The 24501-nt window shown below is 37.0% G+C and overlaps 1 protein-coding gene across 1 annotated transcript; it reads right to left on the bottom strand.

The window, feature by feature from the left end:
- Positions 1-1666: 1666 nt before the first annotated feature.
- Positions 1667-24256, bottom strand: LRRC58 (leucine rich repeat containing 58). The gene is made up of 4 exons (XM_031959709.1): positions 23603-24256; positions 11083-11211; positions 9353-9630; positions 1667-6840 (listed from the first exon to the last, which is right to left on the bottom strand). The coding sequence occupies exons 1-4, from the start codon at positions 24181-24183 to the stop codon at positions 6632-6634; spliced, it is 1197 nt and encodes a 398-aa protein (XP_031815569.1). The 5' UTR covers positions 24184-24256; the 3' UTR covers positions 1667-6631.
- Between the last annotated feature and the right edge of the window lie 245 nt (positions 24257-24501).

A 24501-nucleotide genomic window follows, 5' to 3' on the forward strand; every position in this document is an offset into this window, starting at 1 on the left:
GCAGCTTTGGAATAGAATATCTAAGGTCCATTTTAGCCCTTACATTCTAGGATTCCATTAAGTGGCATTACCTCCAGAATGATGATAGAGACTTGGCTTTTTTTTTTTTTTTTTTTTTTTTTCCGAGAAGTAATGTGAAGGCATTCAAGGCTAGATGATCACTTGTTAGGAACAAACTGCTTTCCAAGTTAGGCTGTACTTAATGGTCACTGAGATCATTTATAACTCTTGAGATTCTATAATACTGACAGATATTTGTTGTTGAGTCTAGAAAGCCCCAGGGAAGGTCTGGAACCTGGATCTATACTTTTTGAGTGTGGTGAAGAAATGTATATTTCTGTAATGGTTAAACTATAAGAGGTCCATTACTGATTGGGTCCAAGAGAAGTCTGTTAGAACAAAAGAGACTCCTGAAAGAGGGAACAGAACCCTAACAGGACAGCTACTAGGGTGGGATAGTGGGAGATAGGGAATAGATTCTAGGCATGGGAAAAATAATTGTAGAGATAAGAGCTTCCCATCCAAATAGAGAAGGATATTTCAACCACAGGTAAAGGAATGAAGGAAACAAGAACCCCAAAACTCACCAAATTCTTCATCTATCTCCAATATCCTGAGATAAAGAGAGATGGTTTTTCTTTATCTTGTTTCAGCCATCCATGGAACTAATGAGTCTCGTCTTCTTTTTACCTGTGTTTGGACATGAGCTATCCAGGAATAAAGGTTCTATCATCTCTATACTCAAATGTTGAAACTCTGTGTTACTCTTTACAAATACTAAAATGATTTGACTGAAAGTACATTCAAAACTAACACAAATTCAGTCTATTCACTGAAGATTTGAAATGGTTTGGGATGGAGGACAGAAGCAAATATCAAAACCATTACAGACCAGTCTCACTGCTTTCAAATTGAACAATGTTGCCATTGAGTTTTATGCACTGAACACTTAACTTTATATGAAGACAAACACTTTAAAATAGTGGAACTATTTTTAAGTTAAATGTAAAAATGAGAAGGCATTTATTTTTTTTTCTTTTAATATGTCAAGTCACAGTTCAATGAGATACTATTACTTTTCTGCAATACAAAACCACCTTTCTAGCAAAACATTTTTGAAAAAACAAGGCATATTATTAGATAAAAGCAAATTCAAATAGGTTAGTTAATACAAGAAATTTGTGATTTTGTACTATAAAAAGAAACAAAGACGACAAACATACAATTACACACGATTAAATTTCTGACAATATAAAAAAGAACATATCCTGCCATAGATTTGGTGCCTCAAACCTTCTTTGACTTGAATTTTAAAACTCAATTGTTGAATCATTACTTCAATTTACTAGCTTTGCTCCTTATTGACACTGATAAAAACAAAAGGAATTCTCTTCACTACCTCATTTTTCAAAATTTCAAAAGCAAGGCAGACTGTTTTTTGCAGGAGGGCCACTGGTAGCCACAAAGTTCAAGTATTAGTTAATCTATAAAATGTCTTCTGGTGGACGACTATACCTCTAAGTATTCAAGAAGGCTATATACTATAAAAACAAAAATCTCTAGATAGGTTGAGAAAGTGCTTTAGATGTGCATGCATTTTTTCATCATCATGCCAATTATATTCAACTTGTGAAAGGATTTTCAGAGATTTAAGACAATTAGATTTAGTAATTTCAAATATCACTTGTGTGAATCTGAGATATAGGCCATATTTAGAGCCAGAATTCCTTTTCTGGAATTCATAAAACAACATGGTCACTTAGTTCAGTGTTTAAGTCCACACCATACTGGGGACTTAAAATACCTAAATTCCACTGGATGACTCCTCCTCCAAAGCCAAAAGTAGGAACTATAAGTGAAAAGAAGACCAGCAAGAGAGGAACAGGGCATAGGAGTGATAGCAGTTAATTAAATTTAGAGATTTTAAGAAGGACCTTTACTAACAAGTTTTATAGACTGGTAAAATTTTGCCAAATTCTAGGATGCCGGGGCAAGAATCAATGATTGGGAAATACCCTGGAATAGGTCATTACCATTTTGAAATGAAATCATTTAGTCCTTGACTTGTTTCTCTGACGTTCTCCCTATCAAAATTTGCAGTTTTTTTTAATCTCTAAATTTGGCTACCAGCAATCAAAAACATATGTTGAAAGAATCCTCTTGAGTCTAAAGTATAGTATTCATGAAACCTTATTGTATGTTCCTAAAAACTTTATAAGGCATTTTAGAGAAATGCCACAAAGAACTGTGTTCAAAAAAAAAAATCTAGGATATCACTATTTTTTATATTCCTGAAACTTAATATAATCAACATTATAAAAATTCTCTAAGAAGAAAACTGGTGCATGGAATTAATTGGAAAGGAAAAGTACACAGATGGAAGAACATTCATTCAATTCTAATTTGTTTTTAGGTCCCATTCAATTTCATGATGCAAATTATTTTACCTTAGTTTCTTAGGGCAGAAATCCTATTATTGAGAGGAAATAATTTTTCCCTCTGTTTAATAGCATTTGAATACAAATTGTAGTTACTTACAAATAAGCCCTCTCCCTCCCCATTCTTGAAGACTTTACTTTTTGTTCTATTTACTTTGTGAGGAATCTAACAAACCTCTACCACAGGTTTTCTCTAAATGAAAACAGAGGTTCAAATATCATTTTATTAGCTTTTAGACTGACTACTGTCCTCAAGAGAAGGGATCATATCTAATTAAGATTATGTAAACTTTATGGTACCCAAAGCAGTGAGTGGTTCAATACATACTGATAAAACTGATTACCAGTTTAAAAAAACTTATGCTTCAATCTTGGCAAATTCGGACATGTAATACACATGTATATTATAAACAATTCCATAAGCCTTTTTGATTATACTATTTATGAAAGAAACTAATGTAACAAGATGTTGCAATTTTTCTAATAAAAGAAAAGAATTACTATTTAACAATATAAGGGTTAAGTTGTTGGGAACTATTACTACCTTTTACTAGTAACAGAAAATTGTCCTATCAGATTATCTGCTCATCAGTTTAGTTCAAGGCACTTGTTATTGCATATAATTCTGTAGCTCTAGTCTTGGGCTCCAAGTGTTTCATTGCGGGGTGGAGGGGGAGGCTTTATAGCTAGCTATGATATTATGGCTAGAATAAAATAGTCTGAGATGGTCCAGAGGTATTTTGAAGCCTGATTATTAGAGAAACTGACTGAAAATGAACTTATGGTTTTCATGGGTACTTTGGAAGATATAATAAAAAGTCATTAATTTAGTCTTACCAGGGAGAAGGGCAACCTAATATAAACTTAACATTTTAAATATGGTTTTATTATTTAAGCAGCTATAATGCAGCCCAAAGAGATATTATTCAATACTTAAGACAACAGGTGTCAAATTGTGATTAGTGCATTTTTGTAAAATGGCTAATGCTAAAGTGCTTTAAAAAACAGGTTTCTTTTAAGTAGGTCAAATCTTGCATAACCTCATAATTTGCTTAGGTATTCCTCTTTTCTTAGATCCCACAAGGGTAAATAAACCAGTCTAACTCTAATGACCACAAATTCCAAATTAATGAGGTTTTACTCCTTTTTCAAAGCAGCATTCCAACTGTTAAGCAAATTCTACTTCCTACTGACTTTCATTCTAACATCAGATGGGGAAAATTCCTTAGAAGTATACTAAACTAAAAATTGATGATAAAAGTTAAGGTATGCCAATTATGTGGCACAATGGACAACACAGTCTAGAAATAGCCTTCATTTTCTGGGCTTTGGTCTCTCACTATGGCCTTTTCTCCTTTCTATTTTCCAATGCCAAATACCCTTTTCTCTTATCCATGAATCTACAAGAGAGCTGGGGTGCACAATGTGACATTCCCCTAGTGAGTAGAAGCTGTTATTTAATTATGGATGTCATACAATCAAAATTTGGCAAAGTAAAAGAACTAAATGTTCAAGTTCCCTACATGAGCAACTCTGAGTTTGAAATTCTGTAGAAAAAATTACTAAGAATAAATGATGTGTCTATATCATATGGTGCTATCATAGCTTATATTTATTAAGTATAAGCTATTAGACCTACTTCCTCTACTAGAATTTAGTCAAGGATTAGTGTGACTCCAAAAAATAGGAAGTCAAGATAAATGCTAAATATTTGACTACCTCTGTAATAGAGATTAAAATAAGGGAAAGGGAGGAAACATGTTCAGAATTGGTTCAGTAAAATTGTGAGAATCAGACTTTCCAGAGTATGTCTAAGAAGATACAAACTAACATTTTCAAAAATGTATTCTAAAATTTTGAAATAACCTGATAAATTGCACGCAAAAAATGTTAACTTTACAACTAAACTTTGTGGATTAGAGAAAACATTTCAACATAAAAATGTGTAGTTTTGGGGTAAAAAATAGACTTAAAATGATAGCTTAAATATAACAACACAACTATAGAAATTAAAGAGATAGAAATTCATTTCACCATGGAGTGAATTCTAGATATAAGTGAGGAACCAATTATTTGGACCCTGGCCTCCACTTCTTTTGTATGCTCTCCCTACCCTGATGGTTGCTTTGCCTTCTGAACATAGTAGATCACTAGTATATCTGTCAGAGGAAAAAAAGTGAAAATAAGGTCAAACTATTATCTAGTGTGAGAGAAGATCAAAATATTAATTAACCCCAAAACATTATTTTTCAGCAATCTATTGATTGTGATTACCACAGATGATTATAAAACTGGCCAGATAAGTCATATAAACACATAGTACTCCCAGATTCAAACAGAACCACATCATTTTTGTTTAAACCCAATTGTTTTTCTGGTTGTACCCTTTCATATATGAAAAAATTTTACATCAGTAATAGTCTCACTTCCCTAGTTGGAAAGATGTGCTTCCATGAAAAATGCTACATGGGGCATTAACCTTCAAAAAGGAATCCATGTCATTTTCAACCATAAGATAAGGCTGAACTAAGGGAAAAGAACTTGGTCTCCATTAACTTTCATAATCTTATTAATTTCATTATTATTCATTTCAATGGGACAAAAGATAACAAAGTCCAGAAAATGAATGCTTTGGTTATCTCAATCAACCAAGAACCATTAACTGCTTTTAGATTGTTTAAACATATCCTCAATTTTGAGCATTCACCTAATAGCAGTTCATTCTGGTTCACAAAATAAATTCATTCTTCTTTCTGTCCCATGTGTGTTACCTCAACCAGTACTTTATGCCAAAGCACATTACATCTGTAATGCTCTCCAGTAAACTTTCCAATATAAAAAGTGCAAAAAATAATTTACATTATTTGGTATAAAATTGCCTAGTAAGTCAAGTGAGACACAGTCTGGTTAGTGGAAAAACACTGGACTTGGAGTTAAAAGAGTCAGGTTTTATTAATCCCTACTTCTGCCATGCAAGTCACTTAATGCCCAAGTGGGAATAATATCCATTCCTGCTTCTTTACAGGTCTGTGAGAACTAAATGTAATCACAGGAAAGCATTTTCTTAAGATTTATGTAAATGTAAAGCATTGCTATTACTCCACAATATAAGTGCACTAAATATACAACCCCAAGGTCGTAACATTTATCCTAGTTTTCCAATAATTGTTTTCATTTAGTGTTATGAAGAAGATCTCAAATTTCTTCAATCAATTTTGCCTTCTCATTTTACAGTGGAGGGAAAAATATTCCTACAACTTTTCATATTCCTTGGTTTTTCCATGTTGAAAACTAGCATGCTCCCCCCTCTTTACAGAACAAAGTAATCTATTAAGAATCTTTCTTGTTTAAAAATGGAAGGCAGTTATGAGCTTAGATTATGATTTGGACTTTGTTTTTCACTGTAAAAAGCATATTGTAAGGTTCCTTGCATAGTGTATATAAATAAGGCTACAGGATGTATTAGCACCAAATCTGGGATAAGCTGCCCTGTATCCTTCTCAAGCTAAAGGCACTATATACAGAGTCATGGCAAAGAGGTAGAATAAGATGAAATGAACATAACAGTAGCAATCTAATAAAGAAGCAGGAATGTAGGCTCTTAAAGCCCAGATATAAATTATAGTCTTCAAACTTTTGCCAAAGTCTGAATGTCCCAAAGGACACAAGGGGTGAGAGGTCCTATAAAATCATCTGAGAATCTATATCAATGTGGAACAGGGGTAGGACACAAAGTTGTTTGATAATTATATATTATAAAATGGGTTTTTCTATTTCCAGCCCAATCCCCACCCTCATCCCCCCCCCAAGATTATACCAGTCACAGTCTATTGTGGCAGTGGCACTCCAGAATAAACCACCTGGCTACATGCCATTTCTCAGAGACAAAAAGAAACAGGCTACTGATCACAATGTCTTTTATAACAGATCTGAAATGGCAGTTCTGTGCAAATCTTATATTCAAAGAATCCGCACATAGAATGATCTTAATTCCTGTTGAATAAATTGGCACAACACAAGGTGTGTCCAGATCATCTCCAGTTGAGCCATGAGCACACAAGATGAAAATGAGGTTGTGAATCTCAAATTCTCAAAATCTTACTGCTTTTTCAACAACTTCCAAGTTATAGCATTGGTTTTTCTGACCACTTTCATCCAGTCTTCATGTTTTATTCATACTTTTCTAAACTTTCTCATCCAAGAAGAACCTTCTGCATCCTGTGGGCAGCCACACTCGCCTCATCTTCTGAATCGGACTCGCTCTGGGACGTGGAGCTTTGAGAAGCCGAGCTGCATGGGGAAGAACACTCTGGAGAGCACAGGTAGTGCATCAGCGGGAGCCGGTACTTCCCACAAAAGTCCACAAATTTGATTTGTCTAACGCAGCAATCAAAGTAGACACCTGCAGTGGAGAATAAGAAGCAATCATTAAGTGAATTACGGTTTGCTTTGAAAAATATCTCTTGATAATCCAGGGAGTTGTTGTGAAACAGGAGCCCAAGAAACATTTTTCTCCTGTCAAAAACTGGAAGAAAAAAAGGCATTTCCTCGTAAGTACCCAGTTATACTTGTTAAACTAAACTTTTAATAAGTGGGTACCATGTATAGAATCCTGGATTAGGGTAGTGAAAGATAAATTTTAGTTGTTCCTCCTCTTCTGGATAAAGGTAGTACAGCTAGCACATATAATATTTTAAGGCTTGCAAAGTGCTTTTTACATGCAATCTCATCTGATCCTTATCAAGACCATGTGAGGATGATGCTGTCTTATATATCTGTGACTTATTCTTGTAGCTACCAAATCTCAAAGAAAAAATTACACATAAGTTTAGCTCTTTTCCCTTAGTGTTTCTTATGCTATAGCAGAGAGAAGCCATAGACTAAAAATATAGCAAATCTCAAAAAGAGGTTTAGGATTTTAAGCAAGCAAGGTTAGCAAAAAATCACAAACTGAGATGGATCTAGCCTTGGAAAAGCTAGAATTTCCTTTTTTCCCCCATCTGCCTTTATTCTACCTCTCTTCATCCCCATCCAATGCCTTTCCTTTTTATTTTTGCCTCCTTATAATTTTTCTGTTGTTTTGGCGATGAACTGGCCTTGCAGAATGATCAAAAGACAACCTAGGTGCTACACTGGTACCTACAAATATTAAAAGGCAGAGGAAGGCCTTTGGTGCAATCCTTTACAGAAGATTTTGGAAATATGTGGAGAAAAAAAAACAGGATGAAAAGATATGGAAGGGGTTATAAGTTGCACCAATGAAGAGGGTACCCATATTGATGCTGAATTCCCATATCCCCAAAGTACCAATGAATGACACCTACAATTTAAAAAAACAAAATATTCTCTGCAGCACGGTAGGTTCTTTAGAAGTAGACAAAAACAGCATATTGAAGATATAATTGCAAATGTGACAAATGAACTGATAAAATGAGTGGGGAAATAAAACAAAATCTTCTATAATGGTATATATCTTCTGGGTGGATAACATCATAAAACTACTGTCACTTCTCTTAGGTTCTATCCATTTCAATACCTTTTATTAAGGGACCATTATATACCATTTCAATACCTTTTATTAAGGGACCATTATATTTGATTGATTATTCTAGGTTCTGTATGACCTAAGAATATGTCCAATATTAAGATGAAGGCATTCTAGAAAATTTATTGCCTCCCTTTTTGTAACTCCTAGTTTAGTTGTCAGTAAGTCAAGAATAAAAATGTCTAGTAGTAGTACTAGTTGTTGGCAAATACATAGATAACCCTCAATGTATTTTTGTTTTTGGAATAAATGAAGACAAATGTACTAAAGAGGTTTTTTTTAAAGGAAATCACTTAATGTAGAAAAGAAGTGTTAAAAGTTGTCTTGTGGGGATGGGAAAGGGCAGAATATATTTAGTATTAATGCAATTAACATGTTAATGTCGTTTGCTGTTTCAAAAAAAAGATATTAGTAAAGTTCAAGTGACAATTATTTTCTTCAGTGACCCAAGCCGCCCCTTTTTCAGCTTTTAAGGTGTTTCTAAGGTACAAGCATGTATGTATGTGTGTGTGTGTGTGTGTGTGTGTGTGTGTGTGTGAAATTGTACTGTTTGAGTGGTCTCTATTTTTTCATTGGTTACTTTTATGACAGTAGCCACAGAAAATGGGACTTCCTGATGAGGCTTAATTGGCTAAAAAAGCTTTTTTGTTTAATCCTTGCTTATGGTCATAAAACTCTTATCTTTAAAATAAAAGTTTACAATTAATTGGATGTTTTGGTTAGTTTTTCAAGCTATTAAAATTTGACTTTACTTTTTATTTTTTAATACTGTATATATTAAAGCAAATTATATATATATATATAAAATTATTGGAAATATTTAGTAAATAGAGCCAATTAAGCCCCATCAATTTATTATTGGCTTAAATGTCTTGAGGTCAATTAGTAGATATTCAGTCTAATTTCCTATACCAGTTGTTAATCTCATGTATCAAGGATCCCTTTGACAGTCTGCTGAAGTCCAGGGATCCCTTCTTGATTACAAAGGGAACCAATAATAATGAAATGAAATTACCAAAATATTAACATAAAGGCAAGTTCATAAATGCTGAGTTAAGAAGACCTTCCATTCTCTAGTTTACATAAGCTTTTTAGATGGTACCAAATGCCACTCAAATGATGACTGGCTAGTACATATTCTAAGCAAAGTAAAATAATGCAGTTCTTAAGTTACAGTGTGTTACTGAAAAGCTTTAATATACAGAATGTAGACACAATCTTGCTGGAAAGATGAGCATGGAAACAATGATTAGTATAAGAAATCATCCTTCTGGTAGATATAAAAGAAACTTTCAAGTGAAGTGTGCTTTGTGCACTAAATACAAGGGCAAATATAATGAGTCACTAGTATGAAATATTAATAATTTACCTCCACACTTTGGGTTTGGACAGTTGCTTGCTAAATCCAAGTATCGAACAAGGTTTCCAGGAAGGTCACAAGGAGTGTAGGAAATATTTCGAGTTTTAATGGTCCGACCAGCTAATTCCAGAAGAGTGGGAGGGTCATAGGTTAAATCTCTCACAAAACGAACCACCAAGGGATTACCTCTCAAACTCAACTCTTGCAAATGAACTAGGCTAAGGATCTCCCGAGGCAGGTATGTCAAGAGATTGTTATGGAGGCTAAGGGAACGAAGCGAATTCAACCTAGAATAAATAAAATATCAAATTATTGGTAGAAAAAAATAGCAAGAAGTATTCAACAGGTAAAGAATGAGTAATATAATTACTTCATATTTTAAAAAACCCTTAAATATGTGCATGTCAACTCTGTCCCACTTTTAAGAATATGGAAGGTAAGACCAATGTTAGGAATAGGGTACTGGTGGACTGTGATTTAACCATAATTCCCACAACAGTAGCAAGAAAACTGTGGTGCGGATCTGAGAAAATGTGGGTTAACTTTTATCTCAGATGAATGATCTAAGACCAACTTAGCCCAGGACCTTTGGGCAAGAACATAAAAGCTATTTTGGGGGTTTTGGTGAGGGCCTCCTGACCTTATCACCAGCAGCAGTTTTAATTTATGTTTACCTCTCTGTGCTACTGTTCAACTGCCTTGACAACTATTTCTACCTGGGGGTTATTAGAATGTGATTTCAATAAAATGACTTTAGAAGCTGTTAGGTTCTAACTGATCCATTGACTAAATGTGCAATAGGAACCTGGGCAGAGGATTAAAGGTGTAGGAAAATCTGTCTGTAGTCCCAATGCAATTCAGGGAAAAAAAAAAAAAAAAAAAAAAAAAGCAGAAACACACTGAGATTGTAAGTATCATGACAGAAGAGATCTTTACCAAGCTGAATTTACTTTTCTATCTACCTACAAAGGAAAAAAATAATACAACACATAGTATTTCACACCAAGAGTTTTTATAAACTCTTGCCAGGCCAAAATTAGCTTAAGTTAACTGCCCCATCAATTAGAAGCAGTTCACAAAAGCTAAGAAATCTTAGATGTCCTCAAGTGAGTCCTAGTTCCAAAGTTGGGAAAATCTTAAAGGAAAAAGGAAAAAAAAATTGAACCAAGCATCAGAATAACTAGGTTCTAGTCCTGATTCTGCTACTTCATAGCTGGTCAATTTTAGGTAAATGTTTTAACCTTTGAGACAAGTTTAGTTTTCTCGTTTGTAAAGTGGAAGTAGTCTTCCAACATTCAAATGCAACAATGAAGGTTAAAGTGTAAAGGAAGTTGCAAAGGATTAGACAAACATATAGACACTGCTATGTCAAATTTTTCTTCTATTTCTCTTTATGCTCTAACAGGTTAAATAATAAAGTTGCTTAGGAAAAAGCCATACTTAAAAGATCATAAAATTCAGAGTTAATTCCCTCATTTTATAAAATAGGGAATGATGTTCAGAGAGCTTGACTTGTCCAGGTAAATGGTGGAAATGGGATTCCCACCCATTTGTAATACTGTGAAAAAATACTTTCTTGGCAAGTGCTAACTAAACTGCAAATCCTAAAGACATAATTCTTAACGAATTACTTATTTTAAGAACTGTTGGCCCATACTTATACAGATTGCCTATTGGTAAGAAAGCAAAAAAACAGTAATTTTTTGAAATGTTAGACAAAATTTCATGTAACTACTCACTGTGCTAGTTGAGGAGGCACACTTTGAATCTTGTTATCACACAATACCAAATAATTTAAATAAGGCAGGTTTGCTAATTCAGGTGGGATCTCTTTGATGAAATTCCCTCCAAGGTACAAAAACTCTAAGCTGCAAAAAAGAAAAAAAATTGATCTAACATTCCATTCAAACTTCTATCACAGTGTCACATCAGGCATGCTGCAAGATAAAAAACATTCTTCCCTGAAGTATATGATCTGTCAGGGAAGACAGACACCAATATAAGAAATACTCAATCATGAGACAACATAACAAGATAGCCATGCAGAAGCTAACACAAAGCAGCGCATAGAGACCTGGGGGATGAGGGATGGGGAAGTTCAGAGGAAGGCAGAACCTCACTCTTGAGGCTCGTTCCTTGTCTGCTCCTCACTAGTCAGTTCCTTATAGTCATGTCACTTATGAGCCTTGCTTTCCTCATTTGTAAAATGTAACCTCCAAGTGTCATATCAATTTGAACTAATATCTTTACTATAGAATGGGATGGTCATTAAAGAATTAATAGAGGAGGCGGAGCCAAGATGATGGAGACAACACACTTTTCTCTCTGACCTTCTCTACAACCCTCATACTAATTACGAAATCCAGCCTCTGAATTAGCTCTGGACTGGCAGAACCCACAAATATTGGGAGTGCAACAAATTACCAGCAGAAGACAATTTCAAATATCGACAGCAAAGGTCTGTTTCAATCGGGTACAAAGGGAGAGCACAGACATTGGTGCAGCAGGGCAGACCCTGGGGGTGCACACCCACAGATTCTGTGGGGAGGAATCTACAGCAGTGTTGGCTACTCTGCCCTGGCTGCAAGTCTGTAGATCAGCAGAGAAATTAGAAAACATCCAACACAAAACAGAGGTAAATAGTGAACCCCAAAAGGCCAGAATCTCATGGGACCTGGCCATACCCACCCAGCACTGGGAGTGAGTCAGCACTGAGTCAGCACTGACCCAGCGCAATCGCTTATAGAAGAAGACGCCAAAGCAGCTTGGACAATCTCCTTTGCCCTAAAAGCTCTTTTTTAAAAAATGAGTACAAAAGCAAAAAGAACTCTGACCATAGATAGTATTTGTGGTGAAAGAGAACACCAGATTTCAAACTCTGAGGAGACAAAGCAGATCAACTCCAGATGAAGCCCCAAAAGGCCATATAAATTGGTCCCCATCATACAAGGCTCTCCTAGAAGAAATTAAAAAGTATCTTAAAAGGGAGCTAAAAGAAAAATGGGGAAAGGAAATGAATTCAATTTATTTCTGATGAAAAGACCAGAGCTAAACAAAAAATTTGACCTCCAAATATAGAACTCAAGAGAAGCATAAAAAAGGTAAAAGGAAAATTACTCTTGAGAACTGTATCTCTGTTATGGGTATACATAGTGCATATATAATTTGATTTTACTGTTATAATATAAAAAAGAAACTAAAGGTGGAAAGGGGATTGTACAAGAAAAAAGGGGAAAGTGGAGGTAAAATGAGGGAAATTACATCTCACAGAGGCAAATCAAACCTATTATATAATTGAGGGAAAGAAGGGAGGAGAATGAACAACTGTGAGAATCTTATTCTCATCAGATTTGGCTCAATGAGAGAATATTAGATATATTTGGTTTCACAGAGAAACTTCCCTCACCTTAAAGGAAAGTGAGAGGAGAAAGGGAAAAAAGGAAGAAGTAAAACAGAAATAGTAGGGAAAAGGTATAAGAAAGGGGGAGGGCTGCTTGAGGCAAGTGGTGATCATAAGTAAAATACTGGGGAGGAGGGAAAGGGGAAAAGGAAAGAGAAAAGTATAATTTGGGGTAAATACGATGGTGGGAAATACAGAATTAGTAGTTTTAACTATAAATGTGAATGGGATGAACTCTCCCATAAAGTGGAGCAGGTAGCAGACTGGATTAAAATCCAGAACCCTCTAATATATTGTTTACAAGAAACACATTTAAAGCAGAGCAATACATACAGAGTAAAAGTAAAAGCCTGGAGCAGAATCTATTATGCTTCACGTGAAGTAAAAAAAAAAAAAAAAATGTAGGGGCAGCCATCCTGATCTCAGAACAAGCAAAAGCAAAAATTGGTCTAATTAAAAGGGATAAGGAAGGGCATTATATCTTGGCTAAAGGGTACCACAGAAAATGGCAATATCAATACTAACCATATATACACCAAGTGGTATAGCATCTAAATTCCTAAAGGAGAAGCTAAGAGAGCTGCAAGAAGAAATAGACAGTAAAACTATTGTTTTACTAAACAGTAAAACTGTAAGTAAGACAGTAAAACTATTGTATAGTGGGAATCTCAACCTTGCTCTCTCAGAACTAGATAAATTGAACCACAAAACAAATAAGAAAGAAGTTTGGGAGGTAAATAGAATACTAGAAAAGTTAGGTATGATAGATCTTTGGACAAAAATGAATGGAGACAGAAAGGACTTCATGGAATATATATAAAAATTGACTTTATATTAAGACATAAAGACCTCAAAGTGAAATGCAGAAAGGCAGAAATAGTAAATGCTTTTTTTTCAGATCACAATGCAATAAAAATTACATTCAATAAAAGGCCAGGGGAAAATAGACCAAAAGATAATCTCATCCTAAAGAATGAATGGGTGAAATAGCAAACTATAGACACAATAATTTCATCCAAGAGAATGACAATAATGAGACAATATATCAAAATTTGTGAGACGCAACCAAAGTGATAACAAGGGGAAATTTTATATCTCTAGATGCTTACTTGCATAAAATAAGAGAAAGAGAATATCAATGAATTGGGCTTGCAACCAAAAAAGCTAGAAAAAGAACAAATTAAAAACCTCCAATCAAATACCAAACTTGAAATCCTAAAAATAAAAGGAGAGATTAATAAAACTGAAACTAAAAAATAAACTATTGAATAAATAAAACTAAGTTAGTTTTATGAAAAAAAAACCCCAGCAAAATAGATAAACCTTTAGTTAATTTGATTAGAAAAAGGAAACAGGAAAAATCAAAATTGTTAGTCTCAAAAATAAAAAGGGAGAACTTTCCACCAATGAAGAGGGAATTAGAACAATAATTAGGAGTTATATTGCCCAACTTTATGCCAATAACTTTGATAACTAAGTGAAATGAAGGAATACCTAAAAATGTATAGATTGTCCAGATTAACAGAAAAGGAAATAAGTTACTTGAATTTTAGAAAAAGAAATAGAACAAGCTATTAATTAACTCCCTAAGAAAAAAATCTCTAGGGCCAGATGGATTTATATAACTCGAATACTATATAAACTATTTGAAAAAATAGGAAAAGAAGGACTCTTACCAAATTTCTTTTATGACAGACATGGTATTGATACCTAAACCAGGTAGAATAAATACAGAGAAAGAAAATTATAGACCTATTTCCCTAATGAATATTAATGCAAAAATCTTAAAATATTAGCAGAGATTACAGAAAGTCATCCCTAGGATAATACACTATGATCAAGTAGGATTTATACCAGGAATGCAGGGATGGTTTAATATTAGGGAAACTATTAGCATAATTAACTATATCAATAATCAAACTAACAAAAACCATATGATTTATCTCAATAGACATAGAAAAGGCACTTGATTAAAAAAAAAAAAGAATGAATAGAGATGAGATTCTAAAAGATGGGAGCTGGAAGAAAACAGGCTACTTCATGGTAGGGAGTGGGATGTTCTTTGAGGTTGTTCTTGTCTAATCCCCTAATCTTACAGAGGCCCCCAAAAGTGAATTTTACCCAATGTTACATTACTCCTAATGGCACACTCAGAATCTGAACCCAGTTTTCTGATCCTAAACCTAATTACACTATGCTGTTTAGAACAAAACATTTTAGTTGTAATGGAGACTCTGTGATAAGGAACTGAATGAAAAAGATGAGAAGAAAGGCAGACTAGACTGATGGTAGAAAACCTTGAATGTTAAGCTAAAAATGTTAGACTTGAAGCTTTAAGCAGTGAGAAACCATTAAAAATTTTTGAGTAAGAGACATAATTAAAGTATTTAAATAACTCAAGTTGGAGTCTGGGACACCCTTTCCAGCTTTTAGAGCCAATCTCAGTACACCCAAATTTGTCATGACAGTGAAACTAGGCAAAATGTATTTTGTAACAAAATGGAATTGTAAAACTCAAAGAGTTTTTCCAGAGATAGTGAGAAGGCTCCTCCATTAAATCCCTTGTGGATCTACCAATGCTAATTCTCTCTTCTCCACTAAACAACTAATTTTTGCTTACCTACAATAAAATGACCAATATTCCTTTCTTTTAAAATTTGTATAATCTCTAGTCAGTACTGAATTTCTACCAAGAAAATCTTAAAAAGGGAGAAGGAGAAGAAACAAAATGGTCATCTGGGGTAAATTTCAGGCAGCAATTACAAAGTGCTTCATGTAGCCTAAATATTTCAAGGCTATAAATTTCTTGTCTTTTAAAAAAAAAGCTTCATCTCCCTGGAAAGGTTAAAAAAAAAAAGCACAAACTTCCTCTTTTGTGACAAAGTATCTTTGAGACTAAGGAAGTTAAACTATAGTGAAATCACTCTACACCTAAAAAACTAGAAGATATAATCAATTGTCACAATTTCCTCTATTCTTTTTATCCTCTTCCAAGTGAACAAGTATTAAAGAGCTTGCTATGGGCTAGGCATTGTGCATACAAAAAAGGCAAACAGTCCTTGCCCAGAATGAGTTCATAATCTAACTGGGAGAACATGCAAACAACTATGTATAAATAAGGACAAATTGGGAAATATATGTGTGGGTATATGTAAATATATATATATGGTATATGATAGATTGGGAAATAATCTCAGAGGGAAGGCAATAGCATTAGCATTAACTTCTGTCTCTATTAAAACATATATATTAGGATAAAAAAATTCAGAAAGAAAGTAGTTTTAACTTACTCTAAATATATAAAGTCTCACTTACATGACTTTTCTGCATCTCTGCACCAGTGACACTGGGTTTCATCCTGTCACTTTGATCAGGATTCTGAAACTTGTGGACTTTCAATACTGTATCTCATAGTACCTAATTCTGAAACCGCCAGCAATCTGGAAAGGACTGAGATAGGCTTTCACCCTGGCTCTGACACCATGTCTTGACTTGTTTATATAAGTAAGCTTCATATTCTCAGCCAGATTTTGCATCTGCTATGGGTATTTTTGCTCCATGAATCTACTATTGAGTACATTCAGTTAAGCCTGAGAAAACTTTGTTCTCGTGCTAATTAGGGTTTTTGACCAGCCTCTGATCTCTCTTTTACTGATGGATCTTGAGCTTTGTTCTGGGAAGAGAGTTCTTTGAAGTAGAGCTGGTGAACGAATAAGGAATATCTTGATAAATAAACATATCCATGCAGAAAAGAGGCTGGAGGAACAAGAGAAACTGATGTGCTTGGCTGGCGTTTTTCCAAACTTTGTATATGGAAATTCAAGTACAAATCTGGGAAGAGACATGTCTCTGTTTGGGATCAAAGATCCAGAAATACTAAGGGTAGCTCTGGTGGCCCTTATGCCTGCAGAATCGGCATTACTGAGTGAGGAATGAAGCTCCCGTTTGAGGGGAGATGCTGGAAAAAAAGGTTATCTAACCAGGGCAGTCTCAGTAAATCGAAGAGCAAAAGTCTTGAGTGTGGTAGGCAAAGTGCTTTGCAAAATATGGAATGTTCCACAAATCTAAAGTGTTTTAGATAAAAACTAACTTAGAATGATAGTACAGCTATTCCCAGGGTATGAACACAGGCTTAATCTGGAGGATGTGAATGTTCTTTAAGAAACTGAACAATAAGTATTCATTTTAGGGGAAACATAAGACCAAGAAGGCTGAAAGATCATTTTACTAAATTCCCTAATTTTAGAGCTCCGGAAACTGAGGTCTTGGGAGATAACGCACTTGTTCCAATCAACTAGCTAATTACAAGCTCTCATCCCCAAATGGCTAATCCAGGACTACCTCTCTTCTATACCATAGTGCTTCAGGAGGGCACACAGGGTAACTAACCATTTGGGGTTTAATTCTAGTACTAAAGCAGAACAAAAAAAAACTAGGGAGAGTTATCTTGGCAAACACGTTTTAAGGACCTGTCATAAAAATTTAATGCTCTTCAGGTCTATGGTAACTTAAGGAAGAGAGTTAAGGTCCCTCCAGGGCTGAAGTGGGTTAAATATTAGAGAATCTGAAAATATATGCCAATAATTACTGATCTTTTAACTAATTATTTAATATATAACTAAAATCTAGGTCAGGATTAAGTGCCAAAATAAAACCTTGGTGAGATTTTCCCTCTCCCCTTACCAAAAGCTTTTTCTGATAAACCCTCACTTTGACTCTATTAACTTTGACGTTAAGCTCTATAACAGAATGCAACTGGCAGAATTAGAAATCATTTTCCTATTGATTTTCATTATAATCTTAGAGGAATTCTGACCTTGTGAAGACAATTTAAGATGAGAAAGGGAGACATTCAGGCTAAGTGTTATCTGAGACAGGTTTCCATATAAAAATCACTTGTTCCCTTTACTTTGTATTGTTAAAGAAGCAAGAATGACAGCTCTACTTAGCACCACAGACCTCTTTACTAATTTCAGTTAATGTTTTTTTGCACTACCTATAGTGAAATAATGGTAGCTTAGCATTTATAAAGTGCTTTAAAGGACTATAAATCACTTTACATATATTCTTTTATTTGGTCCTCACAACAACCCTGGGAGGTGGGTGCCATTATTAATCTTATTTTAAAATAGAGAAAACTTGAGCCACAGAGAGATTAAATGATTTCCCTGGGGAACACAGCTGGCTGAAGCACCTGAATTTAAACTTATGTCCCACTTTGTAGGGAAACAAACTTAGGGAAAAGATACATTACTTAAGTCTTTCATAAAGCTAGTCTTTAAAGTACTATACAAGAGTCCATTCCATTATTTTAAAATACTGTTAAGTTCAGCTATCCAAATTCAGAGCATTATTTCACACTAACACTTATTAAACTATTTTAAATAAATTTATCTGTAACTAGTTCCTTTGGAGATCATAAAATATTTTTAATATTAATCATAATTATAAGGACAGTAAATATTATTAGATTTTGAGATAGGAACGTTGGCCATAAATCTGTAATCTGTTATTGGCTGAGGCATCTGAGCTGTAGTATCCAATATAATGTCCACATTAAATTCATCAATAGTATACCCTAGAAGTGTTGAACTAGTATGGGACTACCTGGTTGCTCAAGAAGAGGTGAAATCAGCAGATGTAAAATCTAAATCAGATTGCTTGCCCTCTTGGAAAAAGGGAAAGGGAGAAAGAAAGGGAAGGGAACAATTTAGGAAAAAATCTGGAAAATTTTAAAAAAATGTTGAAAATTGACTTTTACATGTTACTAAAAAAATTAAATGCTATTAACTTTTTAAAAAAGAGGTAAATAAGCCCAGCATGTCAAAGCTCTCCTATAAATCAGGGGGGAGGGGAGGGGAGCTATATTTCTGCACTTCTAGCCACATCAAAGTCAGTCACAGAATCAGAATTTGAGTGGAAAAGGTAGCAGCCATCTGATATAATACATACATAAAAGAAATTCCCCTATTATACACCTGACACAAGTGGTAGTCCAGGCAGATTATTGACTGCACTTCTGATGGACAGGATTTTTTTTTTTCCTGTCATCAAGCTTAGTGTTCTCTTTGCAACTTCTACCCACTGCTCTCAAATCTGACCTCTGGAGTCAAATATAACAGATGTATCTTTGCAAGTGTATGAAGACCACTATCCTAGGTGTTCCGCCCATTGCTTTCAAATTATCTTCAACAGATATTCACAGGACATGAACTAAAGATGACCATCCTGGTCACCTTTTAATTTATCAATGTCTTTCTTAAACTGTGGCACCATGAACTGAACACAATAAACTAGAGAATGATGGCAGGATACATTGCCATCACCTCCTTATTCCTGGAATTTATGCCTTTCTCAACTCTGTTCAAGATCAAATTAACTTTTTTTTGAGGGTTTAGTTCAATATAAAATCTTGATTCTAGAAGAATTCACTCTATAGGCTGGTTCCAGCTATTCCTGTGATGTTAAAGTTCTATGTAATTATTCACTATACTTCAAAAAGGCTTCTCCAGTTCTCTCATCTTCAAATATTTTGCAAGGGGGGTAAGGGTCAGTAGCATACATGAATCAGGAATAACCCACATGATATAATCACTGCCAAGTCCAAACAAGTCAACAAAGATTAAGCCAAAAGTATTTGCTGAAAAGCTAATTTAGTTAATTGGTGATACTAAAGGTCCCTTTCCTGTGAACTAAAGGAGATTTACATGGGTTATATACTCTGATCTTTTTAAAACTGCCCTAAAAGAAAAATATTTTTCTTAATTTTAGAATTCAATTCAATAAGGATTAAATAACTATTATGAGCTAGGCAAGAGAGGCATTGAAGCAAGGTGGTCAAAGAGTCAAAAAGATCTGAATTAAGATCCTTCTGCCACATGCTTAAAATGTAACTCTGGCCACTTAATTGGAAAATGCTCTAAACAATTGGCTAAAACTACAAATTGAATTTTATAGGCAAAGGAAATTTTCTTACTTGTGAGTTCCCTTTAGCAGAGTAAATCATATTAAGATGCAACTGAGGAATTCTTAACAAAATAAACAAAAATTCAACATAGATAATGTTAAATTTGTGTTGTGTACAACATCTAAGTTGTACTAGAATGTTTCTATTTCAGTTTGACAACACTACATAATACCGAATTCACAGGTTTATTATATTGATGATCCTAGGTCCTATGTTAGATTCTGGGGATAATACAAAGAAAACATCCAAAAATAGTTCTTGCTCTTCAAGAATGGGGGTTAAGGACACTAGCTAAAACAACAACTACAACAAAAACCCAATGTACCAACATTTTAAATGAACAAATTAGACTTATAAAATGAATTTTTCAGATATATATCCTTTATGAAATCCTTCAGTTTTGTTAAGACACCATATCCCAGTATCTACACAATAACACTACACAAAAACTACACAAAAAATGACTGGCTTCATAAAATCACAAAATTTGAGCTTAAAAGAACCTCAGCAGTCAGCCAGCTAAGTTCAACTCACACACAAAAAAGAGCCACCCACCCAGCGTCATCTCTGTTTCCCCTTTATAATGTACAGACTAGTGGCTGTCTAGCCTCTGCTGGCTGATCTCCCAGGAGGGGACACCCACTTCTCTGGAGGAGACCCTTCCACTGGAGCCAGCCCTAACTGGAGGCCAGAAGTTCTGACTGACGTTACGCCTGCACTGGCCTGTTTGCAACATGTACTCATCATACCTGGTGCTGCCTTTTGGAGCCAAGTCAAATAAAGAATTCCTCTTCCAAATGACAGCCCCTTCCAAAACTTGAAGTCAACTCTGATGTGTCTTCTGCGTCTTTTCTTCAAAAGACATGCACAGGTGTCTTTCAGTCATGCTCATATGTTCAGGACTAAAGGCACTTCCCCATCCTGGTTTCCTTCCTCTGGACCCAGCTATCAAGGTTGTTCCTGAACTGAGATTCTCAGAATTGAACTCAGCTCCTAACGCCGCTGGGAAGGGCAGAGCACTATATTACATCCCTATTCTGGAAGCAGCCAAAGATCACAACAGCATTTTGGGGCAGTTACATCACACTCTTTACACATACTGAGTGTGCTGTCTAGTAAAACCACTAGCTCTTTTTCAGAACAAGTACTGTCTAACCAGGCCTTCCCTATCTTATACTTGTGAAATTGTTGTTATCCAGATGTATTCAGTCCTACCTCACTCCAAGGGGTTTTCTTGGCAAAGATACTGGAATGGTCTGCCATTTCCTTCTCCAGCTCATTTTACACATAAGGAAACTGAGGCAAACAGGGGGAAGTGGCTTGCCTAGACTCATATAGCTAGTGAATGTCTGAGGCCAAATTTAAACTCAGTTCTTCCTGATCCCAGGTCTGGCGCTCTATCCATTGCTTTGTCCTCTAAGAAGTCATTCTAAAGTAAATCTGGAGTATAACAGAAAATGCAATCAACACTCAAGAGACCAAGAATTTTGTCCCAGCTTGTCTTCTTTAGTTTCTCCATGTACAAAACCAGAGGATTAAATTAGTTAATATCTAAGTTTTTTTTCAGGACTCAATGTTCTATGACTTTGTGATTGTGTTTGATTATGATTAAGGAGCTATTCTCTAAGACAGTATACTTTGGGTATCACAGGTATCCATGAATAGAGAAAGGCCAGTGGCAACCTAAAGATTGAGAAAGGCCAGTGGCAACCTAAAGATTACAGTTACAAAGGCCAAAGGACACAGAGATCAGCAGGAAAACAATGGGAGAAACACTATCCCTGAAGTCAATGGACCTAACTTTAAGATTGTCTCTTCACCACTTACTGTGTGACTCTGGGCAGACCGCTTTGCCTTCTCTGGGAATCAGTTTTCTCTACTCAATGGCCTCAATGGTTTCCAAAAGTGGTTCCAGTTCTGGTCCTGCAACTTTGTGATACTTAAGAGATAACTGAACAGAAATATTTGACAGTGTCATGAATTGGTGAATGAAGGGTGTCTGGAGTCAGGTGAGTAAGATAGCTTTTCTTAGGCCTACAAAGAAGAGTCAAGATCTAGTCTAATCCCTCATTTTTACAGATGAGGTAACTGAAGCTGAAAGATTGAATGACTTGTCTGAGGTCTTCTAATTGCAAATCTAGCACTTTTTCCTTCTTACTATCCAGTCCAGAGTCTGACATTTTTCCTTTGGTAAAGTCTATAAATTCCATTCTTTACTATTAAATACATAAAATAAAATATTACAATTAAAAAGGAAAATAATTTTGGCAAAGTACAGTTATTAAAGTATTAAAAAGACAAATTCAAGAATCCCATGTTAAGAATTCCTGATCTAATCCAACTCCCTTTTATTTCATAGATGAGGAAACTGAGGCTTATAGAAGGTTAACATACCTTTCCAACAGGACTGCTTCTGAACCTCATCTGTCTTTCTACCATAACATCTACTTCAACAGTTGTACTGTTGATTTGAAGATGAGGAACTGGAGGCCTAGAGCAATTGTTAAAATTACTTTGTCAAGGCTACTTTTTAATTTATTCAATCAACTAGTATTCAATAGAGACTTAGTCCTTATGCCTGCCCAGGAGCTCATATTCTAATGGAAGGGACAACTTACAACTAGGTCTATATAGACAGCCTAAATGGGAAATAATCTTGGAGTTTAGGTAGTAGCATTAGGGGAGACCAGGAAAAGACCTTTCCTAAAAAGTGAGATTCCAAACTCAATATTCTTTCTACCTTACTGCTCCAAATGAAAGACATTAAAAATGCAGCCCATGACACCCCCAGAATACTGCCCAGACTAGATTAAAATGTAATAGGAAATATTTAACAAATGGAAACTATAATAAAGAATAGATGGAATTAAATTAAGTCAATCTTTATGTAAGTTTGTTTAAGTCCAACTATTCCTAACTCCCATTTAGGGTTTTCTTGGCAAAGGTCCTAGAGTGGTTGCCAATTGTTTCCTTCTCCAGTTCATTTTGCAGATGAGGAAACTGAGGCAAACAGGGTTAAATGCCTTTTCCCTGGGCAAGAGTCACAGAGCTTTAAATGCTGAAGATGAATCTTCCTGACTGTAGGCCCCAGACTCTAGCTGCCCCATACTTACACTTAATAAAACCTTGTTTCTAGCCGATTTCCATGCCATTGATCTAGGGCACTCATTTCGCAGGTGAAGAAACCAAGAGTCAGCAAGATTCAGTGTCTTGCCCTAGATCTCATTCTAAAACAGACCTCTTTCTACCACATTCAGCATAAAGCCACTTTACTCTATTTGTGGCCTGGCTAGGTCATTTCACCTTGGCTAGGAAGTGTGCTCATTGGTATGACAGAGACGGGGTACTTGATTTATAAAGAACCACCGGTTCTAGAAATCTACACAGAAAATCCTACAGTGTCCCCCTAGGGAATAACTAGAAGGATTTCCGGGCTGGGGAAAGGAGGAAAGGGCACTCTCTCCGGACTAGAGAGGAGATCTTCCCCAGAAGGAAAAGCAGTAATGGGGAGGGGGTCTTTCCCTGGAATAAACAGGAGAATTTCCCCTTGAAGCAGCAGTAGGGGTTGATTTCGCTCGGGAGACGCAATCGAGGGGATTTCTCCCTAGAAGAGAACGGTGGGGTGCCTCTCTCTGTAGTAATGGGGATTTCTCTAAAAGCTGTTCAATGGGAGGCGGGCGGTTATCCCCGGAGAATATGTACTAGAGGGTGTCTCCCTCGAGGAACAGCAGTTTCCCGGAAGGCTGGAGGAGACGGTCTCCCAGGGGCGGCGCATTAAGGGGTCTCCTCGGGAGCAGCGGGGAGACCCCCGTCAGCGCGGCAGGGGGGCGTCTCCGCGGGTCTCTGCAGCAGCGGGAGGAGGGGGCTGCGGGGGCGCGCGCCTCCCACTCACCTCTGCAAGTTTTCGATCTCGGGCGGGATGGCGTGCAGCTGGTTGCCGCCGAGGCTGAGCGTCTGCAGCGCCCGCATCTCCAGCAGCGCGGCGGGCACCTCCTGGAAGCAGTTGCCGCTGAGGTTGAGCACCTGCAGGGTGCGGCAGAGCGGCGCCTGGGCCAGGCCCTTGGGCAGCGAGCCGGGGCCGCCGAGCCGGTTGTTCTTGGCCAGCAGCGTGCGCAGGCAGCGCAGCGACAGCAGCTCGGGCCCCAGGGCCGCCAGCCCGTTGCCGCTCACGTCCAGCAGCTGCAGCTGCGGGAAGCTGGCGCCCAGCGTCCGCGGCAGCGACACCAGCCGGTTGTGCGGCAGCAGCAGCCGCTGCGTCTCGCGGGAGCCCCGCCGCTCCTCGGCCCGCATCTCCAGCTCCTGTGCCAGGGCTTCGGGGGTCACGCCCAGGCGAGAAAGGTTCAGCTCCGACTCGGCGGCCACGGGTCCGGGTCCGGCCCCGGCCCCGGCCCCGGCTTCGGTCCCGGCTCCGGCTCCGGCTCCTGCCCCGGCAGCCCCGGCAGCCCCGGCCGCCGCCGCTCCGGCCTCCTCCATCCTTCACCTCCTCGGGCCGACGACCTAGCGGCCCCGTAACCTGGATACGCCCCGCCTTGTTCCTGCCTGGCAACGAGGGGATTGTGCGCGATTCACGGTCTTGGGCCGCTTCCGCCGCAGTCCCGGAATCTGGGTAAACAGCTCGCTGCGGCCGCGCCGGGGAGGAGGATTGATTCAGGGGGTGGTTCTTCCCAGGGTTCTGCAGTTGGGACCACCCCGCGGAGACCAGGATCACGCGGAGGCTCCGGATCCTGGAATCCCCGAGTCCCGGGACCTCTCTCGGCCAACTGCTCGCTGCGGCCGAGCAGGGCCGAGAGA

Source organism: Sarcophilus harrisii, chromosome 3 (assembly GCF_902635505.1).
Source record: "Sarcophilus harrisii chromosome 3, mSarHar1.11, whole genome shotgun sequence".
In the NCBI taxonomy this organism is placed as follows: Eukaryota; Metazoa; Chordata; class Mammalia; order Dasyuromorphia; family Dasyuridae; genus Sarcophilus; species Sarcophilus harrisii.

Excerpts from the sequence above, each read along its gene's own strand:
- LRRC58 (XM_031959709.1), bottom strand. The coding sequence starts at position 24,183 with ATGGAGGAGGCCGGAGCGGCGGCGGCCGGGGCTGCCGGGGCTGCCGGG. Across the intron at positions 11,212-23,602 it reads GAGATCGAAAACTTGCAGAG|CTTAGAGTTTTTGTACCTTG; the intron begins GTGAGTGGGAGG and ends TCTTTTTTGCAG. Across the intron at positions 6,841-9,352 it reads TCCAAACCCAAAGTGTGGAG|GTGTCTACTTTGATTGCTGC; the intron begins GTAAATTATTAA and ends TCTCCACTGCAG.